Source organism: Monopterus albus, unplaced genomic scaffold (assembly GCF_001952655.1).
Source record: "Monopterus albus unplaced genomic scaffold, M_albus_1.0 scaffold84.1, whole genome shotgun sequence".
In the NCBI taxonomy this organism is placed as follows: Eukaryota; Metazoa; Chordata; class Actinopteri; order Synbranchiformes; family Synbranchidae; genus Monopterus; species Monopterus albus.
Genome location: NW_018127964.1, coordinates 1,023,563 through 1,035,043, shown reverse-complemented (window position 1 = coordinate 1,035,043; position 11,481 = coordinate 1,023,563). Strand labels below are relative to the sequence as shown.

The window sequence follows — 11,481 nt, the reverse complement described above, 5'->3', positions numbered from 1 at the left end:
GCTTCACCCACTTATTTATGGAGGTCAAAGAGTCCAAACTGCCAAAAAGCATGCAGCTTTTGCCATTTCTTTGCTTTTATTCAGAAAATTGTGTGACTTGGTTTTATTTTAAGGTCTGGATGTCAAGCAGCTGTGTTCAAGATCACTTGAGTTAAAAAATGTGAAAAAATATACTGTATATTTATACCTCTTGTTTGATCAGTCTGTTTTGTTAATATTGCATGCACAGTCTCCTTCAAAGCTGTATTTTCATCTGTCAAACAGATTTAAAAAAAAATCTGATTAGGAGCACTTAAAAAAAAATCACCAGGCAAGTAGACAAACAGCATATGGAAAAAAAAGGAGTAAATGTCTGACCAAAATTACTCACATTACTATGAAAGCTAATGTTAAAGAGGGTTTGGACAGTCATTTAGTCTAATAAAAATTTTGCTGGGACTTTACCCAAATGCTGTAAGACATCAGCAATCAATGTTTTGAAAATAACGGTTCAAGGACCTATTTTACTTTTTTTTAAATATTTGAATTATTAGACGTTTTATTTATTCTCTAGTGCAACTTTTGGTTGGTTCATTAGCCTATTACATCTACTTTGACTGTGCCTAGTATATAATTTTATCATCCCTGTTATGTAGCCTATATAAACGATTTTTAGGAAAAATTCTAAAACACCACGAAAGGGTTAACCCCCTGCGAGGCAGCGCTGAGGGGTGGAAACACCATCATGCTCTGAGGCCACATCTTGTTTTCGCTGTGTTTCTACTGTTGTGTGAAAAGGCTTTGCTATAAAGGTTCAAGTGTGTAAAGAAGAAGGAAGCTGAAATGCAACCGCCTTCGCTGTAAACAGCTGAAGTGCTGGTGCTGGAAATATAAGGTACTGTAATGTATGATAAACGTAGTTTTTGTGTTGGGCTTCACATTCGGGACGCAATAGGTTGATACCATGCTAACGTTTTAGCCATCAGCTAGCTGGCTAATGCTACCGATCTGGTGTTGAATGTTAGTCCGTCCGTTCGCACCGCACAATACTTATTATATTCACATTCAGGCGATTTATTTTAGTTAACACACTTGTAGATATATGCTGCTATTAATGAAATTATTGGTCTTTTCCAGTAACGACCTAACACAGCTGTAACGTTAGCTGGGGAATCTGCTCATTAGCTAACTAACTTAGCATAACTGGCCTGTCATTACTCAGTTATAGTGTAACGTTAATTACATATAAAGTATCAGATGTTTGTATAATGATGTTATCGTCTTAGTGTAGTTTCAGACCGTTTCATTAGAATGATTCCGTCGTCATTAACCTCTTATTGGGTTTTAGGCCCTTAACTATGTCTTTATAAAAGAAAATATTACTAACAATAACAACAAGGTGTGTTATGCTGGTAACACCAAGATGACAACTTTCAAGGAATACAGTTAAATTAAGTTAAAGTTAAAAGGGACATACACTCAACAATAAAGAGGAGTGAAATAAACAAACGGTCAGACTATTACAACTGGACAAATAAAATGGGGGGTGGGTTACCAAACTGATTGATAACAGCCAGAAGAAGGTTGATATGAACTTGTCTGTTTGAACTGGCTATAAAACAAGAGGCCGTGTTTTGTACCAGCTGAAGGCGTACGATTTTTTTTTTTGTGGCTTTACTCAGACTACAAAAAAATGCAGCCATCCAAATTTGATGATGTAAAAACATGTATGTGTTTCTCAAGATGACGCTTCCGCACAGCCGTGGTCAGTCATTGTTGCATGCTGTCACATAAAGAAAACTCGAAGTGTCTAATTCAATAGCTTGTTGTGTAATGGAACAGTTTATGTAACGTACTACAGTATGGACACTTGTGGGTCCACAAGCCTCAACCATCAAGTCATTCTGACTTTGTTTGCTAATGAAACAAGACCATTGTTTCTTGGGGACAGCAGATACTGGGTCAACTACACCGTGATGAATAAAAATATGGGGCATTGGCTGTAGCTAGGTCAGTGGCCCAGTTAGCTTACATCAGTAGTAATGAGGCCATTCAGATAAACTAATCATGGTTTTCCCTAAGATCAAGACTTTGATATACAGATATAATGTGCTGTTTAAATTATTATGGCATCATTGATTCCTACGACACTAGCCACTTCTGTCTGACTTCTTCATTTCATCCGTTCAAATAGGAACTCTCCTTGTGGCCTTTGTTCCTACCTGCACCAAACAACCATGACGTGCCGGGACATCCATGCCACCAATGCATTTGCCTTCATCATTGCCTTTGTGTCTGTGGGAGGAATTACTGTGGCAGGATTAATCCCACAGTGGCGTATAACGAGACTCGTCACCTTCAATCGCAACGCCAAGAATGTCAGTGTGTATGATGGGCTGTGGGCTAAATGTGTGAAACAGGATGGCTATTCCGGATGCTACTACTATGATTCAGAGGTATTACTTTGAGAAATTTGCTGTTCTCTTCCTTTTTTCTTTTACATCCTCAACTGTTCTAATTGGCATCCTTTTTTTCTTATGGTTCCAGTGGTACTCTAAAGTGGACCAGCTAGATCTACGGCTGCTGCAGTTCTGTCTGCCTGCATGCCTGATGTTCGGCTCACTAGCTTTACTGCTGTGCATGGCTGGGATGTGTAAGACCTGCTGCTGCTCAGATAAGCCTGAGCCAGACATTAAAACTATCAGATTCCTGGTCAACAGTGCAGGCTGTCACCTGGTGGCCGGGATGTTTTTGTTTTTGGGTGGAGCTATCGCCATCGCACCCTCAGTGTGGTTCTTGTTCCGTACCAAGGAGATGAACATCACATATGACAACATTTTCTCTGATGGGTTTGCTGTATATATAGCAATAGGCTGCTCTGGAGGACTGATGCTGGCCGCGCTAATGATGTTCTTGTGGTACTGCATGTGTAAGAGGTTGCCTTCACCTTTCTGGTTGCCCCTGCCTTCCATGTCACCCTCTCTGTCCACCCAGCCTCTCACTGCCAACGGATATCCTCCCTCCCCAGTCTACGGTCCTCAGTCATTCCAACCACAGACCTATCCTCCCACAGTGATCAACACTCAGCCTTATGTGGCCTCCCAGGGTTATGCACAAAGTGTGGCCACCCCTGCAACACACCAGGTTTACATGTCTCAGATTCCTGCTCCAGAGGGGTATGGATCAGAGGTAGGAGTGACCCAGGCCTACAGCTACGCTCCTTCTCAGAGCTACGCACCCTCGCAGAGTTATGCACCCTCACAAAGCTATGCTCCTTCTCAAGGCTACAGATCCAGCTACACAGGACGCCGCTACTCCACCCGCTCACGGATGTCTGCTATAGAGATCGACATCCCTGTGCTAACACAGGAAGAGTAACAGAAGAGAGGCAAATAACCTGAGCACTCTAAAGGCTTCTGTCCTCATACTTCCATGAATTTCACCACTGATAAAAGTAATAGAGAATGATAGATGAAGGTTAATAACATGAGAGCTATTTAGAACCTCTACAGTGACAGCTTCAAGAATTCAGTCAGCCAGTCTAGGTCTGTAATTTACCGATCACTGAAGCTGAGACCTAGTTCACAGACCCTGGGAGGTGCTATAAGAAGAATGACATTTTCTTTAAAATGAAGATTATTAAAGCACCAGTGCAAACGCAGTATTCAGCTTAGTATTGTAGCAATGGAAGCTGAAAATATATTTTCATTTGCAACCAAAAGTACTTTGACACCTCAAGCAACTGTTTTTTCACTATTTTACAAGCAGAGTAGGGGCAATCAACAACACAAAGCTTCTGGGAAATGGACCAACTTTACTAGCTACAAGCAGACTACAAGTTACTAGCATTAGGTAGGTTAATATACATTCCAACTACATTTTTCTTTTCAATTTGTATAGTGGACACACACTATTCAATTGATTTATCACTGTTATGTCTGCAGTTTATGAAGGTCTTATCACTACTGACTGTCATTAACTTTTAGTTCTGTCTTTCTAAATAGACAACTACTAACTGACTCACCTGTTTATATATTTTGTGCTTGTTTTATGACGTGAATTGTTGATGTCACAGTACCCTGTGATTGTTTTAAATGCACTAATAATGTGAATACTGTGCCAGTTTACATTGCCTTTTTTTTGCAAATTTTGTTTAAATATACATATGACCTAGGGCTGCACAATTCTGGGTAAAATATGAATTTTGACATTTAGAATTGCACACTGTATGCCTCTGATGATTGTTGTCATCTTTACACATTGGATTTCTCTTCTGTCACCAGGTCACGATGTGATGTAATGCATTCCTGTTACTGGTTAGCACAGCGTAGCAAGGAAAGGGAGCGCTTGGTTTAATGTAATAGATCTACTTCCTAAAGCTCAATGTAAATGAAATCTTGCCTTTTTGTATGTTTTGCTTAATGAACATGATCAACATTCCTTCAAATTCTATTGTCTCCATCATGTTATTCTACATTGTTCATGTCAGTGATATCGCCACATGCTTTCTACACTGTCACCTTTTTATTTTTATTAAAATATCCATCATAATGTATCTACGTGCTGGGGGAACAGTGACAAAAGCCAATTCACTAACTGATATAAAGTACTCAACATTTGTAACTGCAACACAAACCAGCACACAACCAGTCTTATTTAGATTCAAAGTATTCATCTGAGTAATTTGTCCATCTCTCCCAGCTGGCAAAAACAGGAGGCGAAACCGGGAAACATTTCAGGCAGACTGAATGACATACTGGGAGAGAGAGCCCATTTTTATCTGCTCCAGTGATGGTTTCAGCTGTTTATGTCCAGCATTTCCAGTGTAATGGATAAACTGATTGTCTGCAAGGTTCTAGTTTTCCAAAAACTTATCATGTTACAGTTCTTTCTATAATTCATAATTGGGGGCTATTAAAGCTGTGGATATGACCAAGGCTACATTTACACCACCAAGTATGATTTTGTTTTGTTTAACATTTACATCACAGACTGTGCCTTTGGGTGACTTACAGTGAATATTAATACAAAATTCATACAGGTTGTCTCACGTTGTACAGGTTCTCACCTACTCCCTCTGCATACTGTTATACAGCATGCCGCCTACTTCACATTTTCAAAACGACACAACTGCATGCAGGGCTGGCCCAAGTTTTTATGGGGCCCTAAGCAAAATTAGGTTTGGAGGCCTTCCAGTGACTCTTTGACATGAATACTATTAACTATTGTCAACGCATGACCATATGCACACTACTGTAAATCTGACACACCCATTATCAGTTTTATTAACTGTAGCTGTTTGCTAACATCATATCAATGACAACCTGGCATGTTTTTAGCCTTCTATGGCGTTAAGTGTTAAATACTAAATGACATGACTGCATGTCAGCAGCTTCATTCTCACTTCATAACAAATATAAAAATTAATTCTTCCTCTAATTTGTACATCTGTTAGCCTTACCTAGTTAACCAAGTTGCTGAAATGTGGACCTGTAATGTGTTTTAATTAATGTTCTCCATCAGTGGCTAGCAGTTACTGTTCCAAGGAAGTCTGGCACAGCGAACAGCCACCACCTCTCAATCTCTAGCAGCAACACTAAACTGACATAATTATCATTTAAACCTGAACAAAAATTCATTTACCACATCCATCCATCATCTATACCGCTTATCCTGAAGAGGGTTGCAGGGGGCTGGAGCCAATCTCAGCTGACATAGGGTGAGAGGCAGGGCACACACTGGACAGGTCACCAGTCTATCACGGCTGACCCTTAGAGACCGACAGCTATGCACACCCACGAATTTACCAGGTCGTACCAAAATCTAATGCAAAAGTAAAGACTTGTTTGTGTAATCAATTACCTGTATAGATTATAAAATGTCAAAAATGAGTGAAAATGGCCACCACAATTCAAATATCAAAGCCCAAAGTGGAGTCTTCAGAAAGCTTGTTTTGTATAACACAAAATCCAAATATATTCAATTGATTATAATAAATAAAGAAAATCTGTAAGTCCACGTGAATGAGTAGCTGAAGCTACAAAGTGGAATAGGTCAGTGATTTAAACAAGTAATAGGTTACTTATGTTGCATATTTGACATTGGCAAAAGGAATAATAATACTGTTTTGCCACTGTTAGGCTTAGGAGCACCCTTATAGTTGAAATGTGCTGAAATGTTGAACTTGGTCACTACAGAGCACTTTAAAAGCAGCTTTGAGAATATTAACTCACTGATATTAGCCCTAGACGATGATTGGTCCTCTCGATAAATTTTCAACTTATTTTAACACAGGCTCTAGAGAAAAACCAGAGGCAATTAAGAAGAGTGAACACGCTATTAAAACACAGCTTTTAAGGCTCTAGTGTTTTGTCTTATCTTTTATGTAGTCCAGCAACGGACAGAGCCACCAATCTAACTGCAGCTCTTCATAATTGGAACCAATTCCTTTTTCCATGTGGCACTTTCATATTTAGTGGCTATTGATTATTAAGACAATAATCAAGAGAAGTATATGACATAGCAGCTCCTGTATTATTTGCCATATGTAGGCCTGCACACTCCCTTATTGGAGCATTTACTGCTGAATTAACTTATAATAAAGCGGTTTTGATCACTACAGTTTAAAAATACACACAATATAGAGACACTGCAGGGTGTGTGTAGTGATGGAGATTAAGGGTTTAAACACAGATGGCTTTCATATGGCGTGCTACAAAGGGATGGGGGCGGAGCCTGGGTTGCCAAGGGAGATGTTACCTCAGACACAGACTGCTGGCTCATGAATATAAAGCAGGGAAGCGTAACAAGTTTTTCCACTCTCACGCGCTTTCTTTATGTGTGAACGAACTAGTACAGGTTTAGTAACATGAAGACGCCTTGGGGCCTCAGAGAAACCCCTCTTTTTGAAAATCCATTCCCATCTTGTGCTATTATAAAAAAAAACAACCTCCTCCTGGCACCTAATACAAACACCCCCCACTCTACAACCAGCCACTACCCCTATCAACACATACTCTCTTCAGCCTTCAACTCCACTCCCCCAGTAAATGAGAACAGTTTTTCTCAACCTCTCTTCTTGTTGTGCCTGCAGCTCACATCATTACACAGGAACTGCAGCAATAAAACCCAATAACACTATGGGCATCACAAGATGGGACGTGTGGGAATATTTTATACAAGTCCAAGATGCAGACAGTGTAAAATCCTAAACTAAAATGGTGAATGTGGTAACATCAGCAGGTTAGCATTGTTAGTGCAAGCCTGTCAAGGAGGCTGATATTAGCATTTAGCTTGCTGTACCCAAGAGCTGCTAGCATGGCTACAGATTCTTTGTCATATTGCTTGATAAATGACTTCAGCAATTAATCAGTGATCGAAATAGGTGAATAATGTTCTGTCAATCCACTAATCAATTTATTGAATCATTGTTTATGCATTCTGACACCATTTATAACAACACAAAATGCTATAGTAGCCTACTACAGGTTCGTCTTTGATTGTGCTTTTAAAAAAATGGATGAACCCCTGGTCACTGCATCATCAACAAAGCACAGCACAATGTTTTCAGTCCTCACTCAAAGCAAACAGAAAGAGCTGTTGAGATGTAGCTGCAGGGGCTCTGAGGTACAGGCGCTGTTGGATAGGTGTCCAAATAACACAAGGGCTTGACATATGGTGTTTTCTGCATATGCAAGCTAGCATCACACATTCCCTCAAAGCTGTCTGTGTGCACACACTCACAAAGACTTGAAGTGCAAGATTTATCAGCCACATAGCACCCGGGAACATCATGTCCTGTTTATGAACTTCAATTTGGCACTCTGTATTGCTCACTACTGTCATCTATTGTACACAAGCCTATTTAAATAACACAATAAGATGCTTTAAAACCTGTTCAGCCAAAGAAGAGCAGCTTGTTCAGGACACACTTCACTAATGTCCTGCATAACTTTTTCTGACTTGGCAGAAGATGACCAGATGGATTTACCATATGGCTGACAGAAGCCATGCCGACTCTTAATCTCAACGCACCCTGCTGTACATCCGACCATGCTTTTTCCATCACTTTCAACCAGATAATAACAGCCTGGTGTATCACAGGGCACAAAGCCTCTGCTGTCAATGGAGTTACTGACCGATAAAGAGTGATAATGTGGCTGTCACAGTGTAACGAGAACATGACTGAGCATGCGACCTTTTAAAACTAAGAGCCAGCAACATTTTCTTTCTCCAAGTTTGAGTGTTGAAATACAGGATACATGGAGAACACTTAGATTGTTGCAGCAGACATCTGTCCATCTATATGACATGCATCTGTCCAACAGAAATGAGACAACTTGAAGACCAAGTAGACTGCCAAAAAGATACACAGACTGAGTGAAATGGAGACTGATATACACAGAAAGAAACCCAGAGATGGAGAGGTAGAATCAACCAGTGTGGACTATTGCCTATGGGAAGCAGACATCCAGAGCTCAGCACTGACAACAGACAGCCTCTGCAGGGCTCAAGGGCAGAGCTGTCCCTGGCATTATCATGCAGATAGGACTCCCCTACCTAACAAGCCAAAACAACCACCACAGTGCAGCAGTGAAAGAAATACTTGGATCATTTACTTGACATGCAACAATAAAACTAGTAAAGAATCTTTCAATTTTTACATCATTGTCTGTGTGAATGGCCAAAAAAGTTACTGTTATACTCTGACAAGGAGTGCTGCGGGAATATTCTGAATTGATCTCTCTCTCTCTTTCATCCATTGACTAATTCAATTCCTCCTGAAAAATGTCGGAGAGGAATGACGGAGGGAGAGGAGAGACAGAGAAGAAGCCAGAAAAGGAAGGGGTAAAGAAGAAGTGGAAGGGAGAACCATCACAGATGATGAAGCATTATCATCACTTATTCTCTGTCTTTGCTTATTTTCTCAATTTTTCATTTTCAGAATGCTCTGTTGCTTGCATCAACATCAAATTTCCTCTTCTTTTCATTACTGCATGACTTCGATATAGCAATTCCCATTACAAACCAATTAGCTCCCCTTTTGTTTGGTTTCTCTGCAGAAGATACAGTTACAAGCAATCTACTCACATTTTTACCAGTGGTTTGGGTTTTTTTGCTCGTCCTCCGTCTGTGGACCTGCCTCCTTTTTTCCCTAGTAAGATTCCTTTTATTAGCTACATTTGCTCTTTACATCCATCCACTTCATTTTCTCTCCTACCTGCTCTTTAAACACCATTAGCTCTAAAACAGTCATACAGATGTGAATCTTAGTAGTTCTATGTGCCAGGCCGCCATACCAATGCCTATGGGTGCACATACACTTATCCACACAAGAAAACACACATTCATATGGGCACAAACAAATACACAGGTCTCTGACATCTCTTATCTTTGTCTCCTTTCATCTCTTACTGATTAACTTCAGGCACATGCTTTGTCTGGACATTTAATTAGAGCAGGAAGAAGTTTCTCTCTCACACAGAGTATCAAGTGGCTGTTCTCACATGCTTATGGTGTCCTCAGACAATCTCAGATCTGTCCCTTCATTCCAACCACAATGCCTCTAATTGTTATGATCTAATTAGCTCTGCAAGCTTTGTAACTAGTATCTCTGTCTCTTTTCTGAGACCTAGGTTCATTAGGAAACGTTAAGACCACTGCCACTGATCTCATCTCAAGGACTAATCTTCTCTCAGGACAAAAACTGACCCATGCATGAATCCTGTAATACAAGGAATAATTATTCTCACTAAGGGTGTGCATCTCTCCCTCTCACAAGATTTAATACATATCTTGATAGATGGTCCACGATTAGATACAAAAATGAAAATTTGTAACAATACGATACAGTACTGTTCAGAGTGATTGATTCGATTCAGTAGATATTCAATTTTAATTTAGCTTTTATGTGAAAGACCGATACATATATTAAAATATCTGTTTAGGGTATACAATTAAAAAGGGTTAGTGTTTCCTAAAAGAAGTTTTGTATTTCAAGCAGCAAAAGCCAAATAGATGTAAATAACGGGCACTGGTGAAGAGTAAACCTTCAGCTGCTGCTTCACGTTATCATACAAAGTTGGAATGCATTTTTCACTTAAATCCTGCTAACTTGTTATTGTCATTTTTAAAACTCATTTGGCTCCAATTTGTGGTTTTCAACCTATGCACCCATAGAGACATGGCTCTTGTATCAATTTTCTGATCGATTTTCCGATCTTTACACCCCTAATTCTCACACATCATCAGCCGCACTCACTTAAACCACTGCTGTAATGGATTATATGACCACTAACAATTCAACAGGACTGAGAGGCACCTGGAATGCAAACAGATAAATCCCCTTTAGAAGAGCCATCACCAGCTCTTGCAAAATACATATACTTTCATGGAGATTTGTAGGGTACTTACATCGCTGCTGCTCTGTCTTCCAGGTTCAATCATGTAGGTGTGATTGCCATCAAAAAACATCCCACTGAAAGAGAGAGACAAGGAGGGGGGAGCACACATGAACACCAGTTTCTCTTCTTTTATTAATCACTAAATGGAATAATGCATCTGAATTCAACTCCTCCTCAGATTTCAGTGGGACAGAGAGGGACGCGTTCCGGGGGCGGGGGGGGGGGGGGGGGGGTTTATTATACTAATAAAGCATTTGTCAGAATAATAACTGTAAAGCACTCCTACAAGGTGCAGTTTTTGACAAAACCCTGGACTGTCTTAACAGCTGTATTTGGCATATGTGCAGCTTAGGGAGGATGGAAGATAATGTGAAACAAAAGGTCATTCGATCATTTCAGAGATTCCCTGCACACAGCGTAAATTAAAGGTCACCTAAAGCTTTTATCTGTGCAATAAATAAGTGACTCCAATATCTTTGACAGGGGTACATTTCCTAGAATGTCAATACAAACCATGACCATCCTCCAGGATCCGTCATGACTCACACATCATTTTGAACAAGCAATCTTTTTAAACAGTTCAAGAACAACTGCTCATTTAGTGGTTGGCTGAAGGTCTTCTTGTCTCTGTCTGCGTGTGCATGTGCACGAGCACAGACATCATCCATTTATCTGAAGCTTTTAGTGGATTGGTTGGGTCAAACTGTGAAGTCATGTGTAAACATTAGTGATGGGTCCGGCAACACCGATGCGTTGCCACATGCGTCGAGCTCGTAGAGCAAAACCCCGTGTCGGTGCGCGTATGCTTTAAGAAAGTCACGTGACCGATACAGGAACTGTTTCGAACCGACACTGCTGCGCCAAACTGTGTTTATAAGGAAGCTCATATGTCAAAAGGATGCATCTGCCAAAACGAATCTCTGATCTATTGCGGTTCATCGTCACATTCATCAAGAATTATGGAACAGCCTCAAGCCAAAAGAAAGGTTTCCGCCGTGTGGGACCATTTTGATCTCATATCGGAAAATAAGGTATTGCCAGGTCCCAGGATCCTATGAGATACTGGGACAACCAAAAGGCAATCTATCCAAACCTCTTC

At 40.3% G+C, this 11,481-nt stretch overlaps 2 protein-coding genes across 4 annotated transcripts in view; one reads left to right on the top strand and one right to left on the bottom strand.

Annotated features, from left to right (window-relative positions):
• The window catches only part of adam22 (ADAM metallopeptidase domain 22), a 58,739-nt gene that overhangs the window by 21,112 nt on the left and 26,146 nt on the right, over positions 1-11,481 (bottom strand). For both annotated transcript variants that reach the window (XM_020607267.1, XM_020607268.1), the window contains exon 6: positions 10,393-10,456. In XM_020607267.1, coding sequence (XP_020462923.1) covers positions 10,393-10,456 — 64 coding nt within the window. The remainder of the gene's footprint in view (positions 1-10,392; positions 10,457-11,481) is intronic.
• cldn12 (claudin 12) lies at positions 679-4,918 on the top strand. 2 transcript variants are annotated; one of them, XR_002275478.1, is made up of 4 exons: positions 679-874; positions 2,174-2,435; positions 2,527-3,831; positions 4,263-4,917. XR_002275478.1 is itself a non-coding variant. In XM_020607277.1 (3 exons), exons 2-3 carry the CDS (start codon positions 2,217-2,219, stop codon positions 3,355-3,357), a joined length of 1,050 nt encoding a protein of 349 aa, XP_020462933.1. In that variant the 5' UTR covers positions 679-874; positions 2,174-2,216; the 3' UTR covers positions 3,358-4,918. The 2 variants fall into 2 exon arrangements, 1 of the variants encoding a protein (XP_020462933.1); XM_020607277.1 differs by having other exon boundaries at positions 2,527-4,918.